Source organism: Heptranchias perlo, chromosome 35 (assembly GCF_035084215.1).
Source record: "Heptranchias perlo isolate sHepPer1 chromosome 35, sHepPer1.hap1, whole genome shotgun sequence".
NCBI lineage: Eukaryota > Metazoa > Chordata > Chondrichthyes > Hexanchiformes > Hexanchidae > Heptranchias > Heptranchias perlo.
In genome coordinates, this window is record NC_090359.1 from 26322444 (window position 1) to 26344844 (window position 22401).

The window sequence follows — 22401 nt, forward strand, 5'->3', positions numbered from 1 at the left end:
ACACCCTACTGGTTAGCAAACTGGTGCACACAGCGTGGCCAAACTCCATTGTCACTTGGATTAGCAACTCCGAGGCTCTGGAGCTCAGTACCTGGCATTGCAATTGAGCCATGGTGGGTTAACTGAAATTACAAACTTTGATAGGCTTTGTTTTTCAGATTAGTCTAAAAACACACATCTGCACAAATTTAGTGATTAAAAAACATCAGTGAAGTTGTGATCGTTGTTCACAAAAAAACACTGAGACTGACTGGAAATATGTTCAGTAAGAGTTAGTCCAAATGGATTCAGTTCTAAGAGGGGTGGGGTTGAAAGAAAGACGATTGTGTGGCAAGAACAGGAAAACTGCAATTAAAGTTTAACTGCTGTTAATACATAGTTGAAATTTCATAAGGAAGCTGAGTAAACATGTTAGTGAACAAATGACCGTCGTGCAGATCATTTAAGAATATCTAATCAGATCAAGTGAAAAGGGCAGGGCTTTCTCCTTACAGTACAACTAGCTCATAAAGAGCCAGAAAAGACTTTAGATTTTGAACCTTGCAGAGCCTGGCCTGAGGATGCCGTTGCTTTTTGCAAATTCTTTGCTGAATGATGCCCTGGCATTAATTGGCGCATTGATGTGCCTCTACTACTTTGCGAAGTGTAGTTGGGGGCTCTTAGTTGGTGCCAGGGCTTACATTCTGCCCAAATTTTGGAGAACAGATCTGACGTCCTACGGGGATTGGGCTGGTAAGGTTATGGTTTATTTCTCGCTCTGACTTTCTTGATCTCTCCTGACTGTGTTAATTATTTTCCGTGTTGTGAACTCAGGGGCATAATCACTTTCAGGTACATCACCCAGTAGGGTTTCTGGATAGTGATCAGAATGGGGAGATCTAGCTGATTTCCACCAGAGGCAGGACAGAATGGTGAATAAATAATGAGTGTGTGACATAGCAAATTTCATACATAGCGATGGTTATCTGTCGGTTGTGTTGGGGAATTTTAAAGAGGGTAGGCTGTTTCCAGAACATTCTGATTCCCAAAACTCACTTGGGATGGCAACCTGATGGAACAAAATAAACATAATTTTGAAGTAGGTGATCGCTCTGCCTAGGTTTGCTCATGTGCTGTCCTGAATTTGTCAATTTATGTTTTGCTTAAAATATAATCAAATTGATCTCAGCCTGGGCAGCAATAGGCTGCTCCAGTGTAATCAGCTGTGGCTCAGTGGGTAGCACGCTTGCCTCTGAGTCTTAAAGTCATTGGTTCTAATGCCAACTCCAGAGACTTGAGCCCATAATCTAGGCTGACACTCCCAGTGCTGTACTGAGGGAGTACTGCACTATCGGAGAGTGCCGTCTTTTGGATGAGACATTAAACTGAGGCCCGATCTGTCCTTTTGGGTGGTGCAAAAGATCTCATGGCACGATATTAAAGAAGAGCAGGGTGCTCTCCCCAGTGTCCTGGCATATTTATCTGTGAATGGCGCTGAATAAATACAATTCCTTCTTTCTTTAACGCTCTACCTTTAGAGATGGCCAACCCATCTCTAACCAGCCTTTTTGGCAAAATTTTTAACATGTTGCTGAGAAGCCAAGGTGAGCAGCCAAGATTGAGAAGTAAATCGAGACGTAACGGTCAGGTTGGGTTTAAAAGCCTGTAGTTAGTAGGAGGAAGGAAATATTGAGAGAGGGGGAAGTACCACAATCATGGGAGAGAATGTCTTGGTTTCAACGAGAGAGAGAAAAGACAGAGCATGTAAGACAGTGTATGGAAGTTTCGGAAGACCAGAGAGGAAAGTTCACAAGAGGCAGTGCAATGGATTTCAGGGGGGGAATTTGGATAGGGCCTGTTTTCAGGCGGGAGTAGCACGATCAGCTATTACCCCGTGCCCAATGTTCCCTGCGCAGGCAGGACGAGATTTTCGTCAGGCCTGAGGATTCACCTGCAATCTGCATTGGAAATCAGCGTTGACCGAGGATTCCATGCAATTTGCACTTTCCACCACCAGAGGAAGCTCCAATCTCTTAAAGGCAGGCTGTCTGTTAGAATTCTCTTAAAGGTAGCTGTTACCTGTTATTTGCTGAATATAACAGCCTGCTGTCTGAACGAATATCAGACATGCACACGTAAAGCACAGATGCAAGTCCCATCCCTATGTTTACATACTGATGAGTTATGCTAAAGCAGTGAATTAAGGTTGTGCAACACTAAATCCCACATCCTCCAATCCGTATGCCAGACCTCACCAATCTGCCGATCTGAGAATCCGTACACTAAGGTTCTTTGCTGATGCCTTGGTACAAGAGGTGGACAGAAGAAGGGACATCCTATATCTGCGGGGTGGGGGCGGGGGGAAGCAAGAAGCCCTCCAGATATACACCCAAAAGGCAGTAGGGGATGAAGTCAATGCCAGGCACACAGCATCATGAACATGGATGCAGTACAGGAAGAAGTTCAATGCTTTGAAATGAGTGGTCAAGGTGAGTGAGGTCAACTGTCAAGTGGCGTCTCCTACCAACCACACCACTAGCCACATCCACTCCTCCATGCACTACTGTCCCATCACCCACATACCAACAAATTCTTTCCATCAGCACTCAACTCTTCCAATCAGATGCTTCCTCTCACCCTCACACATTACCACTGTTGCAAGCCGCTGAACCAGAACTCACAGGCCACACACACTGGCAGCTATTCATACATGACAGGCACATTGCCCAGACACATGTCCCGCTTTCTTGCAGGAGAAGGTAGCGCATATCAGCAGGCAGCAAGTGGCAGTGGCATTCAGCCCCTCGAGCCTGTTCAGCCATTCAATGAGATCATGGTGGACCTGTGACCTAATTCCATATTTCCACCTTAGCACCATATCCCTTAATATCCTTTGTTCACAGAAATCTATCAATCTCAGATTTAGAACTCACAATCGAGCTAGCATCAACTGGTCGTTTACAGAAGAGCTTCCCAAACTTCTCCCAACCTTTGCATGTAAAAGCATTTCCTAATTTCACTCCTGCACGTCCTGGCCCTAACTGCTAGGCTATGCCCCCTAGTCCTAGTGTTCAACTATAAGAGACCTCCAGAAACATTTACAAATGTCTCTGCAGCCAGATGCAATAATCCAGCCACTGGCCTGTAAATGCTGCATGGTGCCTTTAAATAGCGCTGGTAGAGGGTCCTCCAGGCACTCTAAGACACGTTCAGATGGTCGGGGTTAAGACTGTGTGTTGAGTTGAACATTAAGTCCCAAAATGGTGTGTATCACTTTTAATCAGCATTGTACGCTGATTGAAGCCATTTTCTCCCTACTTTACCTGATTCCAGCGTTCGTTATCTGCGCCTGCGCTAACTCCTATATCAAGATGGCATCTGGCGCATGTCACGCAGGAAATGTGCGTGCGCTTCTAAGACGCCATCTTGGATGTCAGAGAGGCCGTGTAGTGCTGAAGCAACAGCCCAATTTAGCGCCCTCAGTGAGAGGAAAAGATTGTAAAAATAAATGAATTGTAAATCAGTAATGGATTTTTAATCCATTGCTTTTTCTAGTTGTGACAGGTGCCACCGCTGGGATTGGAAAGGCCTACGCTCATGAGGTAATACAAACCTCTGCCTTTGAGTTACTATCTATATTGTAATTGAATGATTAGAGTCAGGCTTAGTTATGTTTGCAACCATGTTTTTGTTACCTCCAGACTTGACTGTTCCAATGCTCTCCTGGCCAGCCTTCATCTTCCACCTTCTGTAAATTTGAGCTCATCCAATGCTCTGCTGCCCGTATCCTAACTTGCACCAAATCCCGCTCACCCATCACCCCTGTGCTCGCTGACCTACGTTGGCTCCCAGTCCAGCAATGCCTCGAATTTGAGATTCTCATCCTTGTGTTCAAATCCCTCCATGCCTCGCCCCTCCCTATCTTTCTAACCTCCTACAACCCTCCAAGAACTCTGTGTTCCTCCAATTCTGGCTTCTTCAGCATCCCCCAATTCCTTCGCCCCACCATTGGCGGCTGTGCCTTTAGCTGCCTAGGCCCTAAGCTCTGGAATTCCCTCCCTAAACCTCTCCGTCTCTCCACTTCTCTCCTTTTTAAGTCGGTTTTGTCTTTTCTTCTAATATCTCCTTATGTTGCTTGGTGTCAAATTTTGTCTGATTATGCTCATGTGAAGCGCCTTGGGACTTTTTGCCACGTTAAAGTTGCTGTATAAATGCAAGTTGTTATATTTCTAAAATATTCGGCTTTTTCTCCCCAGCTCTCCTGAAGGAGCTGAGTCCTGCTGGGCTACAGGTCCCACAGTCAATGGGCATCTTCCAGTTACCTCTCAAATGGCCCTTCTTCACCTGGAAGCCCCGACAGAGGGTGTGAGCCGGCTTTTCAATTATGGCAGCATCATGTTGGAGCCTGAACCCGAACCCGGACACCGATTGGGAGCGGGAAGCCTGCTGAATTCCCTTCCCTCCTCCCAAGGGTCGTGAGGACAATTGTAGTGCCCCAACTAATGCCCTGGCTGAGATCAGCTCTTCAGCAGAGACCCGAGACGGTATCTGGGATCTTCCTGGTCCATATGCCTCAGTACCACGCAGCCACTGAGCTATTCGGGTGCTCCTCCTTTTCTTCTGTTGGAACAAAGTATTGTGACAGTTGATCACAGCAGAATTTTCTCTCTCACGTCCGTACCCCACCCTGGCACGGTGCACAGCGTGGCCCATATGGCCGTTACCACACTGGCGGGGCACTGGATTAATGTGTTTCTTTCCCTGATTCCCAGTTGGCAAGAAGAGGGCTCAACGTGGTGCTGATCAGTCGGTCGTTGGAGAAGTTGAGAGCCACAGCGGAGGAGATAGGTAAGAAGCATAGAAGACTACAGCACAGAGGGAGGCCATTCAGCCCATCGTATCAGTGCCGCCTCTTTGCTGGAGCAATCCAAAACTAATCCCACTGCATCGACTCATTAGAGGCACAGGTCAGTAGTTCAGTGACCCCCCTGTGACTATGACAGATGATGACATAGGCCCCAATGGGAGGAAGTGGGAGGGAAACCTGGGAATGCAGAGGTACTGCCAAATTTAACAACAGGACCTCGTTATCATTTTTTTAAGTCCGTTTCCCATTCAGCAGCCGGCCAGATTTACAAGCTGTCCAGATGCTGGCTGGGAAAACCAGCGGTAGAAGGCCGTAGCCGGGGACTATTGGCAATCGGGGAACTTCTCTGGTTTGTGTGTGTTGGTGGCGGGGCGGTGAGGGGAGAGGGGTCGACCGGCAATCGGGTGGGAGGGGAGATATCAGGCAACATTGTGGGTTGGTAGGGGACAGCCGATCGCAGCCGAAGATTTGCTTGAGGGGCTGGGGGGAAGCACACCTGCTGTCCTGGCCCACAAGCAGCGCTATAAAAAGCAGTTACCTGCAGGATCCGGCTGCTCCCGCCTCCCTTTAGCGATCAGGTTTCCTGAACCCTGGGAAACCCGGCCAGAGCGAGTTACTCAGGCACCCCCAAACCCTCCAAGCTCAAAACTGAAGCGGATGGGGTCGGATTACCAAATTTAAAAATGTTTTGTTCCACCCCGCCATCCCTATCCTCTCCCACCTGTCATGAGGGTGTTAAAATTATCCCCAAAGTCTCTGAATTCCTTCTGGTCTTTTGTAAGAGACGATATCACAACTAACTATTGGGGGCTCCAATTGGCCTCAGTGCCTCTGGGTTATGGAGGGGGGTAAACTCAGCCAGGATTCCTGCTGCTGTTCACTATCCAATGCGCACTGCTTGAAAGTGCATCTGGTGAGGATCTGGCTTGGCGTGATGGCCCCCACTGTCGAATAGCCCACCAGCACCCATTGCCTGTGCTCACATATGAAGAACAGCCTTTTGGGAGAAAGCATCTGGCGTCAGTGGGGAAAGTACCCCAGTGAGGGCCAGTGTCTTTGGAAGAGGGATCGGAGAACCCTGGGCACAGGCAACAAGAAACAGGTGGGATCAGTTTCAAAACTCAATTAGAGCGAGGAACACATCCACCACTCGCTGTTGAAAATTAATTGACAACCTCAGTAACAAATGACTCCGCAGACGCAAAGTGGAAAAAGGAAACTGTTGATTTTGGAATTCTGTTTATGTTTAAAAAATATCTCTCAAGCCATTCAAAAATGGGACTATTTGGCCCAAAACTGGATGGATGAGAAGCTGGCTCTTGCCTCGCCCCACACATCCACCCAAAAGGAACACCAAACATTTCTTTATTGGGCTGAAACAAAAACTGCTCTGTTTTAAAACGATCCCCTTCGTAAATCAGGCACTGTGATACAAACTTGTTTGGGTGAGACGGAGCGTAGAATGATACTGGAATTTATCCGGGCTGTGGGATGATTTGTTTCCCTCTGGGTAATTGCAGAACAGCAGCAAGGTAGGAAAACCAAGATCATTCAGGCCGACTTCACTTCTGGGGCAGAGATCTACGGACCAATCGAGGCAGCGTTGAAGGACCTGAACATTGGAATCTTGGGTAATTCCATTTAGTTTTCAAAGTTTAGATTTTACCAACATTTGTATTTCTACAGGAATCCCTCTGCCTGGCAGGGAAAATCTCTGTGTACAGGTGTGAAAATAAGGAAAGCAATTTTTTTGTTGCATTTGTACTCCTGTGCACACTGAGGGGAAAGTATAAACCAGGAAACGGAACAATGTTGCTTATTCAATATCTTGCGATTTATTTTTTGTCTGTTGTCAGCCTATTACACAACTAGATTAACATCAGTAGAGATACAGTCAGTAACACAGTTCTGGGAGGGTGGGGTTAATGAGTGATAGTGAGGGAGCTGGATTAACGTCAGTATAGATACAGTCAGTGACGTGGAGACCGGGGTGGGGGGGAGGGTGGGGGTTGGTTCCTGAGCGAGACACTTGCTGATGTGATTCTGTTCTAATTGTCATTTTTCTTGTTACAGTAAACAATGTTGGGAAGACCTACACCATGCTTCCGTGTTACTTTCTAGATGTCCCAAATGTCGATAAGGTGTAGTACATTACACATTCCCCTAGATTGTGTGTTACATAGTACAATTATCTGGCCCATCATTCAGTCCAAGATCAGTATGGTCCACAGTTCATTTTATGTTCTATTTCTCTCTCTTCCAGGGAGAAATTGGTGCACATTTTGCCCTCCGACCCCTCCTTCTCCCACGCCCCCCTCCCACTCCCCTTCTGTAAGTCGTGCTCCTTGGGAGTACTGATTTCTGCAATCAGTCAGAATATTTACCCCAGAGTGGTTCAAATTCAGACTGTCTGAATGAAAGTCTCCTCTGTCTGGATATAAAGGGCAAACATGTTTGCGTTTGGAGCAATCCTGATCCGCTTCATAAGAACATAAGAACATAAGATGGGTCCACAGGACAAAGCAGCACCTGGCTCAGCAACAAATTGTCAATCCTGCTCGAGTGCCAAAGAATGCAGTGTGAAATGGAAAAATGTTGCTTTGCCGCAGTAGGGAGAGCTCTTCTGGGGCGGGGCCTTGAGTTGACAACCCTCCAGGATTGATCTGGAGTCTCCTGGAATTACAGATTAATCTCCTGGACATTGCTGCAAGTAACCTGGGAGAAAAATCATAGGGATGCAAAAATCAAATTGTGTTTTTTTTTCATTTTCTTTAAACACTTTTTTGTTCATTAATTATAAAAAGATTGGAGATAGGAAAAACTGCTGTTTGACTTTGGGGGGAGGTTTGTGGCAGGCGGTCATGTTCTGAAACCTCCAGGAATACACCCAACCAGAGCTGGCAACCCCTAGCTGGGCCTGAGGCCTGTGCTGAAAGGGTCAGAATGTACTGATGCATTGCAGGCTGTGTGCTGGGTGAGATCTTGCAAACTTAGTGTGCTAACTCTGATTAATTAAACTCTGTGTGGCTGTCACACTGACATCCTTGCAGTATGGTCTCCAATTGACCCGAGGGTCTGCTGAAAGCAATTGGCCTCTAACTGACCAAAAGGGTCTCACACACAGTTATGCACGACTGAACCTGGGCAGCAGAATACTGCATTGTGAGTTGCATGGCATAATGCTTCTGTCCTTGTATAACAGCATGTCTTGTTTGTGCTTTTTTAAAAAAAAAGCAGGGCATGTCCCATTTTTAAACCGAGCATCACACCATCAAGGCGCCTCGTGTAGAAGAAGGAATCACGAAGAATTAGGGTTAACAGAAACTTTATTTCTGACTGTGCTGCATGGCACTCCCAGGCTCAACCCCATTGGCCTTTGCCAATTTGGTTGGGCTAGTGGGGTGCTGTGCAGTGTGTCCCTGGTTTAGGGAGAGGGAACATTGGCCACGGTCCCTGCTTCAGATCACTGTCCAGCGGGCCCTGCAGGAATTGTTACGCACGTGGACATCTGAAGAGAGGATCGGGCTTGGCTAAATGGTCAACTGTCCTGCTGACATCCGCTGCCTGGGCTCACACGTGGCAAATATCCACTCAGCAAGGTATCCGAGAGTAGTTGGTACCTCAGTAGGATTCAGTGACTTCAGGATGGGGTGGATAGAGATAAATCGGAAGACTTGTTTTTAAAAACACTGCTGTGTTTAGTTGTTTCCATAGAGAACTTTCTAAATACGTTTTTATGTTTTGTATTTCAGGAAATTCTTGATATCATGAACTGCAATGCCCTGTCTGTGCTGATGGTGAATATTCAAATACTGAGATGTACTGTATGTTTAATTAAAGGGACAGTGTTCCCCCTGTTTGTCTGTGGGGGGTCATATAATTGACATTGTGGTGCCACATCTGTAGCGAGAGCCTTCCCTGGGCAGGAGCAGTGACTGACCAGACCATATCTGGCTGTTCCACCGACTCCACCCACCCCAGTAACTTGCGTACGACAAAGCTGCCCCACTCCAGCACGTTGAGGGTTGATGTCATCCAGCTTTATTGAAAGGCTCAGATAATGTAGAAGTAATGTAGCTTCAGCACCGATTCCAAAACTGCAGAACAGGATTACAATATTTGTAAGTTCAAGAGATTTAGAATAAATATTTGAACCCAGTCGCGGCACAAAAAGGAGCTGGATGAGAATTTCATTAAGAATGGGTTTTGGAACAAGAGTCGGCCATTCAGCCCCTCAAGCCTGTTCCGCCTTTTGAAGGTAAACTTGGGTCAAATGCGCTGTGATTGTAGCATAGCTGATACCGGTGAAAACCTGTGGCTGAGGTTGAAATTTTCTTGACATATAATAATGACTTGGGTGTTCCGGGCACAATTTCAAAGTTTGCAGATGACACAAAACTTGGAAGGGTAGTAAACAGTGAGGAAGATAGTGATTGACTTCAAGAGGATATAGACAGACTGGTGGCATGGGCGGACACATGGCAGATGAAATTTAATGTAGAAACATGCAAAGTGATACATTTTGGTAGGAAGAACGAGGAGAGGCAATAAACCAGAGGGCAAAACTCTAAAAGGGGTACAGAGAGATCTGGGGGTATATGTGCACAAATCGTTGAAGGTGCCAGGGCAGATTGAGAATGTGGTTAAAAAAGCATGCGGGATTTTTTTTTTTATTCATTCATGGGATGTGGGTGTCGCTGGCGAGGCCAGCATTTATTGCCCATCCCTAATTGCCCTTGAGCAGGTGGTGGTGAGCCACCTTCTTGAACCACTGCAGTCCGTGTGGTGAAGGTTCTCCCACAGTGCTGTTAGGTAGGGAGTTCCAGGATTTTGACCCAGCGACGATGAAGGAACGGCCGATATATTTCCAAGTCGGGATGGTATGTGACTTGTAGGGGAACGTGCAGGTGGTGTTGTTCCCATGTGCCTGCTGCTCTTGTCCTTCTAGGTGGTAGAGGTCGCGGGTTTGGGAGGTGCTGTCGAAGAAGCCTTGGCGAGTTGCTGCAGTGCATCCTGTGGATGGTACACACTGCAGCCACAGTGCACCGGTGGTGAAGGGAGTGAATGTTTAGGATGGTGAATGGGGTGCCAATCAAGCGGGCTGCTTTGTCCTGGATCGTGTCGAGCTTCTTGAGTGTTGTTGGAGCTGCACTCATCCAAGCAAGTGGAGAGTATTCCATCACACTCCTGACTTGTGCCTTGCAGATGGTGGAAAGGCTTTGGGGAGTCAGGAGGTGAGTCACTCACCGCAGAATACCCAGCCTCTGACCTGCTCTTGTAGCCACTGTATTTATATGGCTGGTCCAGTTAAGTTTCGGGTCAATGGTGACCCTCACGATGTTGATGGTGGGGGATTCGGCGATGGTAATGCCGTTGAATGTCAAGGGGAGGTGGTTAGACTCTCTCTTGTTGGAGATGGTCATTGCCTGGCACTTGTCTGGCGCGAATGTTACTTGCCACTTATCAACCCAAGCCTGGATGTTGTCCAGGTCTTGCTGCATATGGGCACGGACAGCTTCATTATCTGAGGGGTTGCGAATGGAACTGAACACTGTGCAATCATCAGCGAACATCCCCATTTCTGTCCTTATGATGGAGGGAAGGTCATTGATGAAGCAGCTGAAGATGGTTGGGCCTAGGACACTGCCCTGAGGAATCCTGGGCTTTATAAATAGAGGCGTAGAGTACAAAAGTATGGAAGTCATGATGAATCTTTATAAAACATTGGTTCGGCCACAACTGGAGTATTGTGTCTAGTTCTGGGCACCGCATTTTAGGAAGGATGCAAAGACCTTGGAGAAGGTGCAGACGAGATTTGCTGGAATGATTCCAGGGATGAGGGATTTCAGTTACATGGGTAGACTGAAGAAACTGGGGTTGTTCTCCATTGAATAGAGACGGTTGCAAGGAGGTTTGATAGGGGTACTCACAATCTTGAAGGGTCTAGACAGAGTAGATAGAGAGAAACTGTTCCCATTGACGGAAGGGTCAAGGACCAGCAGACATAGATTTCAAGTGATTGGCAGAAGAACCAAAGATGACATGAGGAAAAACATTTTTACACAGCGAGTGGTTAGGATGTGGAATGCACTGCCAGAGGGGTTGGTAGAGGCAGATTCAATCATGGCCTTCAAATGGGAACTGGATAAGTACTTGAAAGGAAAAAATGTGCAGGGCTATGGGGATGTGGCAGGGGAATGGGACGAGCTGGATTGCTCTTGCATAGAGCCGGGGTGGACTCGATGGACTGAAAGGCCTCCTTCCGTCTGTAACCTTTCTATGATTCCATGAAATGATAACAGGTTTAATGACCGACTAACACCCTGCAGTTTTCCTGTGCCTCACCCGGAGATTAAGTAACTTGGGTTGAGTTGATGGCGTTGAACATTGTGTGGTCTGTCGTTGACCTGGTGTCCTCCCTACTCGAGACATCTTTTTCTAAAAACTGTTTTAAATCCCTAATTTCCTTTTCATGTCCTCTAATCGTATTTTTCTGGGTCAATTTGAAGTAACATTCCATTTCTGACTGGGCTTTTCTTACCATTTGTTTACTGTCCAATTTTTTTCCCTTGCTTGGGCACAGTTCCACCAGGACTGACTGGCTGCCCTCCAGAATCCCACCCGAATGACCCTTCATCATGTGTGATCCTGGCATGAGCCTGTCCTCACCTGATACCCACATTGTACTTGCCAGCAGTGGACACAGGACAGCAATCAAGAGCAGGCATCGTGCTGATTTTTCTTCCTCTCTTTCCCTGGCCAAGGGGCCTTGAAACTAATTATAGGAGCTACTTACTGCCCTGGCTGTGATCAGCTGACTTTTCACACAGCAGGGCATTATCCTGGGACCTTTTGGTCGATGTTGTCCAGTACCAAAGAGGGTGGTCCCACTGAGCCATTAGGGAGTTCTATCGCACTATCAAATGCTGCGTGGGAACTGGGTACTGAAATTATGTAGTGGCCTTTCACGTCTGGTACCTGGATTCAAATCCAGCCCTGACCAGTGGGATGAAGGCCTCCTCTATCTACTGGTCGTCAGGGATATGTGGAAGGAGTTTGAGTGGTCTCAATCCAGTTCTTACTGGGCCTGAGTCAACGGAAGGAACCACCTCTAATTCGGCAAGAGTTAGGTGTCAGCTGTGGCTCAGTGGGTAGCACTGTCTCGTCTCTGAATCAGAAGCTTTACCTCCACCCACCCCCCGCAACCCAGTCGGGAACTGCCTAGCCTTGGCTTGTTGCCTCTCACAGCAGCGAGCTCGAGATCAGGAGCTGTGAGGCAATGTACAAACTCATGACCTACACTGCAATGATGATGACATTTCACTCTCTCTTTCCCTGGTGGGAAGACTCTCTTCCACTTACAAGGGTTAGTTTGCAATTTTTTTGTTCTGGCTGAGAATTCCAGGTTGACGACCTCATTGAGGTCTTGCAGTTCTTACTGAACTTGTTTTTTCTTGCCACATTAATGGCATTTTCAGTACGGAGGATCTGCATGTGTGCTCCAGTTGCCATGATCCCATCCCGGGCTTACGGCAGCCAGCAGTCCTTGCCAAGCCCATGTGGCTGACTGAGGGTTGAGAAGTGACAGGAGTCCCGTGCACATTGTACTAAGCTCTGGAAATCCCTCTCGAAACCTCTCTGCCTCTCTAGTACCTCTCCTTTTAAGATGCTCCTTAAAACCTACTTCTTTGAGCAAGCTTTTGGCCAGCTGTCCTCATATTTCCCTATGTGGCTCGGTGTCAAATTTTGTCTGATTACGGTCCTGTGAAGCGCCCTGGGATGTTTTACTATGTTAAAGGTGCTATATAAATGCAAGTTGTTGAATTGCCATTTTAAATGTTTCCCATTAGCAGACTATTAAAGTGTGAGCTGGACAGCTTCCAATAATCACGGCAGGGATTTACACATTAAAAAAATTGTGAAGTTGGTGGCACTCCTCAGATAATGAAGCAGTCCGTGCCCGCATGCAGCAAGATCTGGACAACTTCCAGGCTTGGGCTGATAAGTGTAACATTCGCTCCAGACAAGTGCCAGGCAATGACCATCTCCAACAAGAGAGAGTCTAACCAACTCCACTTGACATTCAACGGCATTACCATTGCCGAATTAGGGATGGACAATAAATTTTGGCCTTGCCTGCGATGCCCACATCCCATGAACGAATTTTAAAAAAACGTATTAATATTTCTCCATTTGCGAGCGTGTCGTATCGAACTAACTCCTGCCTCTTTCCTCCTCGGCAGATGACCAGAATTGTCCTGCCCCACATGCTGGAAAGGTATGGTAGCAGCTTGTTACTCGGGATGTCAGGGTTACTTTATTATCAAGTGCAACCATTGCGGGCGGGCTCGAGTTTGATGTTTGCTTTGTGGCTGAGTTAAAATTTGGTGGAAAGTATGCAAAATGGGGGGTGGGGATGGGAAATGGACCAATTGTTAAAATTTTGACTGCTGGGGTCCAGTTTGCATTCTAGAAATTGCTAGGGTGGGGGGAGGTGGTGAGTTTTCTCCTCTTCAAAACTGAATGTTAAGCAGGAAATACACATAGAATCATAGAAAGGTTACAGCACGGAAGGAGGCCGTTCGGCCCATTGAGTCCACGCCGGCTCTATGCAAGAGCAATCCAGCTAGTCTCACTCCCCAGCCCTTTCTCCGAAGTCCTGCAAATGTTTTCCTTTCAAGTACTTATCCAGTTCCATTTTGAAGGCCATGATTGAATCTGCCTCCACCACATCCTCGGGCACTGCATTCCAGATCCTAACGACTCGCTGTGCAAAAAAGTTTATCCTCTTGTCGCCTTTTGTTCTTTTGCCAATCACCTTAAATCTATGTCCTCTGGTTCTTGACCCTTCTGCCAATGGGAACAATTTCTCTCTGTCTAGACCCTTCATGATTTTGAATTCCACTATCAAATCTCCTCGCAACCATCTCTGTTCCAAGGAGAGCAATTCTAGCTTCTTCAGTCTGTCCACGTAACTAAAGTCCCTCATCCCTGGAATCATTCCAGTAAATCTCTTCTGCACCCTCTCTCAGGCCGTCACATCTTTCCTAAGGTGCAGTGCCCAGAACTGGACACAATACTCCAGTTATGGCCAAACCAGTGTTTTATAAAGGTTCATCATGACTTCCATACTTTTGTACTCTATGCCTCTATTTATAGAGCCCAGGTTCCTGTATGCTTTTTTAACCGCTTTCTCAACCTGTCCTGCCATTTTCAACGATTTGTGCACATATACACCCATATCCCTCTGTTCCCGTACACCTTTTAGAATTGTGCCCTCTAGTTTATATTGCCTCTCCTCGTTCTTCCGACTTACCATCACGAGGCAATTAAGAAAAGTGAATTGCAAATTGCATTTTTACCACCAGAGTCACTGCTCCAGGAGTTAACAGCTACATAATTTAGTTCCTTCACACACGTTGACGATCTCAAACTTGCCTCAAACGTGGTGTTGGAGGAGAGAGGCAGAGCTCACATGGGATTGGGGTAGTCTTGAGTGTTTGATGCTCCAGCTTTGTACCCACGGGCCTAAGGTCGTATCAAAGTAACTCCTGCCTGTTACCTCCTCGGTGCCATCTTTCGGATTAGATGTTGAATCGTCTCACCCCGTCAGCCCTCTCAGGTGGACGTAAAATATCCCACAGCACTTTAAGAAGAGCAAGGGAGTTCTCCCCGATTTCCTGGGGCCAATATTTATTCCTCAACCAACATCACTAAAAACAGGTTATCTGGTCATTATCACATTGCTGTTTGTGGGACCTTGCTGTGTGCACATTGGCTGCTGCATTTCCTACATTACTACAGTGACTACACTTCAAAAGTACTTCATTGGCTGTCTGGATCTTTGGGACATCCTGAGGTCATGAAAGGTGCTATATAAATGCATGTTCTTTCTTTCTAAATATGTGGTAAGGATGTGAACTGCATCAGAGGTGACACAATCTGTCAGCTGCTGTGCCTGCTAATAAATGGCATTTGCAATTCCATATCCTAATTTTCCATAACACATACTTCTTGCTTAATACCGTCCTCTCAACTCATGTGGCAAAGTATATGCTGACTTTTTTTTGTGAATGTCATTTCAGATTTCCCTTCAGCAGCCAAGTTGCCCCCCGCCCCTCCTTATCACCCTCCCCCAATTTTCATCTGTCCTCCTGAAGATGTTTCCTCTTGCTGGGGTATGATGCCACAGCGAGTGGTTAGGATCTGGAATGCACTGCCCGAGGGGGTGGTGGAAGCCTTCAAAAGGGAACTGGATAAGTACTTGAAAGGAAATAATTTGTAGGGCTACGGGTCAGGGTGGTGGAGTGGGTCCAGCTGGATTGCTCATACACAGAGCTGGCGCGGACTTGATGGGCCGAATGGATTCCTTCTGTGCTGTAACCTTTCTATGATTCTAGGCGACTCGCCCAGTGGCCGTTCTTCATTCATAAACTTAGACAGTGAGTGTAGCCATGCTACTTGACTGCGGGGGCATCATAGCCAAGCACGATTCTGCTCTTGCCCCACTGTCTGTCTCTTTTCCCCTTTCTCCCACCCACCCCCCTCACGCACCCAACAGGGATTATCGATAATGATCAAGAGAAGGAATACTGACTGACTATATTTTTCCTTCTCCAGTCTCGGGGCACTGAGGCCAATTGCAGCACACCAGCTGCTGCCCTTGGCCCAGCACAGACTGGGGATTGAACCTTCCTGGTCTGTATGATCAGCAGCACAGGAGGTGGCACATTTAAGCTATGTGAGCGGGGGGAGGGGGGCGATGGTGTGGAGTCTGCACGCATGTGTTGATGATATGTTACAGTCACACAGTAATGTATTTCAAGCAGGAGAAGACCATCGGTCCACAAATGTTGACGTTTAGTGGATGAGAAGTGTTTATTTTGCTTCCTTCTGTTGTATGAGGGTCTGCCCTTTGTCCCTGCCCCCTATACTTGTATGGGTGGTTACCGTGTGCCACTCCAGCACTGCCCCTGACAACACCCACTTCAGAAGCATTGCTGAAGATCATCCTAGCTACAATCACCTTGACTACAGCCTGATGTGAGGCAGCAATATCGTTCAGAGTGGGATATAGGGTGAGAGGGCCTTTAACTGTCCATTTTGTTTGTACTCCCACTTTGTTAAAATCATGAATCGCATTATCGCCTACTCAAATTGATTCTATCCCAGCACCTCCGATCTGTGGAGCTCCTTACCCTCTGTCTCCCCCTTCATCTTACGATCTACGGGCTTTGAAATCCCAAGCTTGGTGTCACCTATCCCCTATTTCTTGATTTCACCTCAAAATCTTCTCTCCCACTCTTTCCGATCTCGGTGATGCCGTGCACCGTGGCCCTCGGCCTTTCTCCACTTCAAAAGAAAAATTGTCTCCATGTTCTTGGTGATGGTGTTTGTTTTTGAACTTGGCAGGAAAAAGGGCGTCATCATCAACATCTCTTCAGAAGCCGGGACTCACCCACATCCACTGCTCACCATGTATTCAGCTACCAAGGTGTTTTTTTAATTATTATTTAACTGGCTCAGTCGGTAGCACTCTCTCGCCTCCAAGTCAGAAGGTTGTGGGTTCGAGCCCCCACTCCAGAGGTTTGGGCTGTAACCCAGGTTGACACTCGAGTGCTGCATTGTCAATAGATGCTGCCCTTTGGATGGGATGTTAAGCTGAGGCCTGACTGCCTGTTCCAGTGGCTCAATGGATGTCCCCAGCTTTGGGCCTGGGGCAGCAAAGAAGTGATTTCTGCTCATTTCCGGCGACTGTAGAAATCACAGACTTAAGTAATGTGAATATTTTGAGTGATGGGCAAAAGGGGCTAGAGGAGTTGTTCTTTTGATGACTGAGTTCTTCAGTCTGGGATCTTCTTCTCCCATAGGCCTTTGTTGACTTCTTTTCTCGAGCACTGAACGCAGAGTACAAGTCAAAGGGGATTATCGTACAGGTATTTCAAAATAACTACTACTTTTTTTCCTTCTTCCTGCTGAGTAAAAACACTCAATATAAGATGAGAATTGTAGAATGGACTTCACAGCTTTAGGAGTGACTAGGATTGTCGGATAACCGAAGCATGTGAGTTGGGCTATGCTCATTCTTTGCCCAGTCTTGGTTAGTGTCGCAGAATGGTGCTTCACCCTGTGTTGTTTTGAGGTGTCAGCCTTGGCTCAGTGATAGCACTCTCTCACCTCTGAATCTGAAGGTTGTGGGGTCAAGCTCCATTTCAAAGACTTGAACCCATCGTCTAGGCTTGTGCTCCAGTGCAGTACTGAAGAAGTGCTGCATTGTCGGAGGTACCATCTTTCGGATGAGATGTTAGAACCGAGGCCCCATCTGCCCTTTCAGGTGGATGTAAAAGATCCCATGGCACTATTTCAAAGAAGAGTGAAGAAGAGAATAACTCTTGCTTTCCCAAGCAACATTTATCCTTAAAGCAATATCATTAAAACAAGATTATCTGGTCATTTGTCTCATTGTTGTTTGTGGGAGCTTGCTGTGTGCAAATTAGCTGCTGCATTTCTCTACATTACAACTGTGAAGTGCTTTGGAACGTCCTGAAGTCATGAAAGGCGCTATATATTTTAAGTTCTTCTTTCTTTATAGATGTTGAATAGCCGGTAACACCCACTGCCTGGGCTCACGTGCAGAGAATGGTCAATTGAGTGTGGTACTTGTGGGCTCTTGGTGCCTTTCAAACTGTACTCATTTTCAGGGCAGAAGGGGGACAAAGTTGAAGGAAAAATTATCCTGGCATGTTTTGAGATTGGGTGGTCCAGTTGGTTAGTTGATTAGCACCTGGGGTGGAATCCAGCCTAGACTGGTGGGAAGAAAGTCTCTCTATCTCCTGAGTTTAAGTAAGAAAGATATGTTGATAGGGTTAGATGAAGTGGGGTGGGAGGAGGCTTGTGTGGAGCATAAACACCGGCACGGACCAGTTGGGCCGAATGACCTGTTTCTGTGCAGTAAATTCGATGCAAAAAGTCTGAGCCCAGTTTCTTGTTGCTCTGAATCCCTAGCACAAAATGTCATTGATTGGCCAACACTCAGAAACCTCAAAAACGGCTGGTTTCGGAGATTGAAATGTCTAAATTATACAGGAGGGAGAGTTACTCTGAGGTGAAGGCACACTAATCATTCTGTATCTGATCTTGGGAGTGCTTGATGGCAGCTTGGCTCAGTTGATAGCACTTTCACTTCCTTTGTCAGAGGGTTTTGGGTTCAAGCCCCATTGTGGACTTGAGCACATAATCTAGACTGGCACTTCAGTGCAGTGCTGAGGGAACGCTGCATTATCGAATGAGATGTTAAACTGAGGATAAGAAAAAGAGAAAATGCTGGAGAAGCTCAGCAGGTCAAGTAATATCTGTGGAGAAAGAAACAGAGTTAACATTTCAGGTCGAAGACCTTCTGTCAGAACTGGAAAATGTTAAAAGAGTTAAAGTTTTTGAGCAAGTACAGAGCCAGGGAAAGGAAGGGAGGGTGGGGAGGGGAGGAAAGAACAAAAAGTAAGGCCTGTGATAGGGTAGAGGGCAGGAGTGATTAAATGGTAAAAGGGATGATGGTACAAGCAAGGACGGTGGTAATGGGACAGGTTAAGAAACAAAAGATTGATCAGCAGTAGCTGTAAATGGCAGCAGCAGAACCAGTACCAGCACTGGCTGACCGAAAAAATGGGAGCAGTGGTTATGATCTGAAGTTATTGAAATCAGTGTTGAGTCCGGAAGGTTGTAAAGTGCCTAAACAAAAGATGAGGTGCTGTTCCTCGAGCTTACATTGAGCTTCATTAGAACAGTGTAAGAGGCCGAGGACAGAGGGGTCAGATTCGGCGTGGGAAGGGGAATTAAAATGGCAAGGGACCGGCAGGTCAGGGTCACGCATGCGGACTGAGCGGAGCAATCACCCAATCTGCGTTTGATCTCACCAGTGTGGAGGAGCCTGCATTGTGTGGAGCAAATACAGTATACTAAATTGAAAGAAGCACAAGTAAACCGCTGTTTCACCTGGAAGGAGTGTTTGGGGCACTGGACGGTGGGAAGGGAGGAGGTGAAGGGGCAGGTGTTGCATCTCCTATGCTCGCATGGGAAAGTGCCGTGGTGGGGAGAGCTGGTGTTGGGACCCGAGGGCTCGTCTGCCTGCTCAGGTGGGCACTATTCGAAGAGGCATTTTCCTGGTGCCCTGGCCAATAGTTCTCCCATTAACTAATAACACCAAAACCAGGTGAACTGGTCATTTATCTAATTGGCTGTCTGTGGGACTTGGCTGTGCTGTGTTTGTTTATGTAACAATGACTACACTTCAAAATTAATTTGTTAGTGCTTGGAAAAGTCCTGGGGACATAAGACATTATATAGTTTCCCTGGGACTAGCTTAGTGGTATAAACTGGGCGACATGGACATGTTGGGCCGAAGGGCCTGTTTCCATGTTGTAACTTCTATGATTCTATGATTCTTTCTCATCCCCAGTCCATGCTGTGCTAATGGGCATTGTTGTCGGAGCTTTATGCTGCTACTAACACGCATCATATGCGACTTGAGAATACTGGATGCTAAAAGTGCGATGTTATCCCTGATCTTGAATTGGATAACAACAACTTGCATTTATATAGCACCTTTAATGTAGTAAAACATCCCAAGGTGTTTCACAGGAACATTATCAGACAAAATTTGACACCATGCCACATAGGGAGATATTAGGGCAGTGGTCAAAAGTTTTAAGGAATGTCTTAAAGGAGGATAGAGAGGTGGAGAGGTTTAGGGAGGGAATTCCAGAGCTTAGGGCCTGGACAGCTGAAGGCACGGCCGTCACTGGTGGAGCCAAGGAAATTGGGGATGCGCAAGAGGCCAGAAATGCACAATGGGCCGCATGGTCTCCTTCTGTGCTGTATCATCCTCGGAGGGTTGCAGGGCTGGATGAGGTTACAGGGAACGGGAGAGTCGAGGCCATGGGGAGATTTGAACACAATGTTGATAATTTTAAATTTGAGGCGTTGCTGGACCGGGAACCAATGTAGGTCAGCGAGCACAAGGACGATGGGCGAATGAGACTTGGTGCGAGTTGGGATATGGGCAGCAGAGTTTTGGATGAGCTCAAGTTTATGCAGGGTGGAAGATGGGAGATCGGCCAGGAGAGTATTTACTATCTTTCTTCCCACCCCAAATAATAGAGAAATATTATGGATTTAAGTTCGCAGCATGGCTGAGGGAGATGTTGTTTTTCAGTGCGTGCTGCCCCTTTTAGTCTCCACCAACATGACACGCATGGAAACCAGTATTTTTGTGAAGCAAGCAGATGACTACGTCCGAGAAGCACTGAACACGGTTGGGATAAGAGAACAGACGAACGGCTGCTTGGCCCATGCCGTGCAGGTAAGCGCTAAAGTTAATAGAAGGATGATGGACTGCCGCACTGTGCCTCGGTGTGTAACTGTACCTCCAGGCATGGAGCTAAGCTGTACATGGTGGGTTCGATCCCATTTTGTGTATTTTGCTGGGGCAGGAGTTGAGATGCTGCAGCGACCCTGAGTGGGGGAGGGGAAGAAAATAGCAAATATCTCATCTGCTCGCTATCAGTGGTTCCTGATGTGAAGAGGACATCAGGTGAGCATAGCATTAGGCCTTACCATGATGCCTGCCATGGTCGAATATGCTGCTGCCAGTCATTGTCTGGACTCGCATGTGAACGGCCATTTTAGGCATGGTGCCTGTGAAAACACACTAAACCAAGAGTCAGTGCCCTCGGGAGAGGCAGAGAGAAATTGGGGGAGGGAAGGAAGAGACTGCCTCGTGATAGCACAGCACTTGGCCTCAATACCACAGGGTGGGCTGGTAGACTATGGGTTTGAAATCCTCCATGCACCACATATGCCTGCTAATGTGGGAGGTGACAATTGGAGGCGTTGCACTTCCTAATTTTGGTTTGGGAAGCAATTGGGGAACCAAAATTGGCCTTGGAGCTGGAGAAAGTGGGGGGTTGGTGGGGGGTAATCCAGCCAGAATTCCTGCTATCCAGTTACCCCAGCGGGCAGTGGGCATGTGTGCATATCAGGTGAGTGGCGGACCCGGCTGTGTTACCGCTCCCTTTCTCCTCCCCCCCCCCCCCCCCGCCCCCGATGACTAAGTATCTTTGGAGCCACCTCCCTGTCGAGGTTGACACAATAAAAATGGGCAGTCGGGGAAGTAATGGAAGGTGACCAGTGCCTGAGGAGCTGTCCCTTGGTGAGATTCAGCACCCTAATATCGGGCGACACTTGCTGAGCCATCCAGGGAACTCCGCACTCCAGCCCTTTAACTGCAAGATGATCAGCTGTTTGCCCAAGGAACAGGACGTGTTGTATCATGTGAATGAAGGGGGAGGGAAGGGGTGATAGTCATGTTGCGATCAGGTGTCAGTTTCTCCGAATAAGACTCTTTTTCTAATCTGTTTCTCCAGCATTTCTTCTTCGAAATGCTGTGCCCAGGATGGCTCCAACTGACCCAGGTGTACATAAATAATTTCAAGAGGTATTGTGAAAAGAGAAGGCCGTTGCTGGAGAAATACAAGATAACATAGCCGGAATGTGATTCGAGGGGTTAGGGGACCATTTGTCATTGCCCCTTCACCACCACCAACCCATCTACTAAACAGTCCTCTGATCCAAAAACCACTGGCTGCTGATAAGTTTTTTTTTGTGTCTTTACTTTCTACAATAAAAATAAAATCCTCTCGCTGATGTTGCAGCCGCTTCTTATTGCCTTTGTAAAGACGTCTGCGGTTCTCGCTGTTTTGCCAACTGCTGATTTGCTGTCCTTGTGGCGAGATCCCTGCACACTTTTTTCCCTTCTGTTTGAAGTGAGATCGGAGTGACGAGTTCATGTCGTTGCTTTGGTTGCCTGCAATTCATTGAAGTAGCAAGCATTTTGAGCTTGACAAATATTAACAGCTGTGACGTGTTTGTATATTTGTTGTATTTAATGTAAGATGTTTGACTTGCACGAGCGTCAGGGAGACAGGGAGGAAAAAAACCCAAAGTGAAGTCAACACAAGGGAAGGAGCAGCTTGGTGAGTAGCTGTTGAGTGTTTTTCTTCAGTCTTTATTTTATTTCTCAAGTTTAGTTAATAATACAATAAATAGAAGCATGGCAGGTCTCCTCAGTCCCATGGAATGCACATCTTGTGCCATGTGGGAACTCCTGGACGCTTCCCGTGTCCTGGACAACCACAGGTGCAGAAAGTGTCGTCAGCTGGAGGAGCTCGAGCTCCAGATTTCAGAGCTTGAGCAACAGCTGGCATCGCTGCAGTGCATTCGTGAGGCTGAGAGCAATGTGGATAACATGTTTCTGGAGATGGTCACCCCACAGCTTGAGAGTACAGGCAGAGAGGGACTGGGTGACTGCCAGACAGCCAAGGAGGACCAGACAGATAGTGCAGGAGTCCCCTGAGTGCATCTTGCTCTGTAACTGGTATTATGAATGCTGGTGAGGGAGAGGGTTCCCCTGGGGAGTGCAGCCAGAGCCAAGTCCACGGCACTGTGGATGGCTCAGCTGTACAGGGCAGGAGGACAAAGGCCAGGAGAGCAATAGTGATGGG

At 47.2% G+C, this 22401-nt stretch overlaps 1 protein-coding gene across 2 annotated transcripts; it reads left to right on the forward strand.

The window, feature by feature from the left end:
• The first annotated feature begins 495 nt into the window (after window positions 1-495).
• On the forward strand, window positions 496-21544 carry LOC137302514 (very-long-chain 3-oxoacyl-CoA reductase-like). Of its 2 annotated transcripts, XM_067972228.1 has the most exons (11): window positions 497-732; window positions 3535-3581; window positions 4752-4827; window positions 6367-6477; window positions 6920-6987; window positions 8599-8643; window positions 13090-13124; window positions 16259-16340; window positions 16717-16782; window positions 20055-20201; window positions 21265-21544. In XM_067972228.1, the coding sequence occupies exons 1-11, from the start codon at window positions 561-563 to the stop codon at window positions 21382-21384; spliced, it is 969 nt and encodes a 322-aa protein (XP_067828329.1). In that variant the 5' UTR covers window positions 497-560; the 3' UTR covers window positions 21385-21544. The 2 variants fall into 2 exon arrangements, with proteins under 2 accessions (XP_067828330.1, XP_067828329.1); XM_067972229.1 differs by lacking the exon at window positions 16717-16782 and having other exon boundaries at window positions 496-732.
• Window positions 21545-22401: the final 857 nt, after the last annotated feature.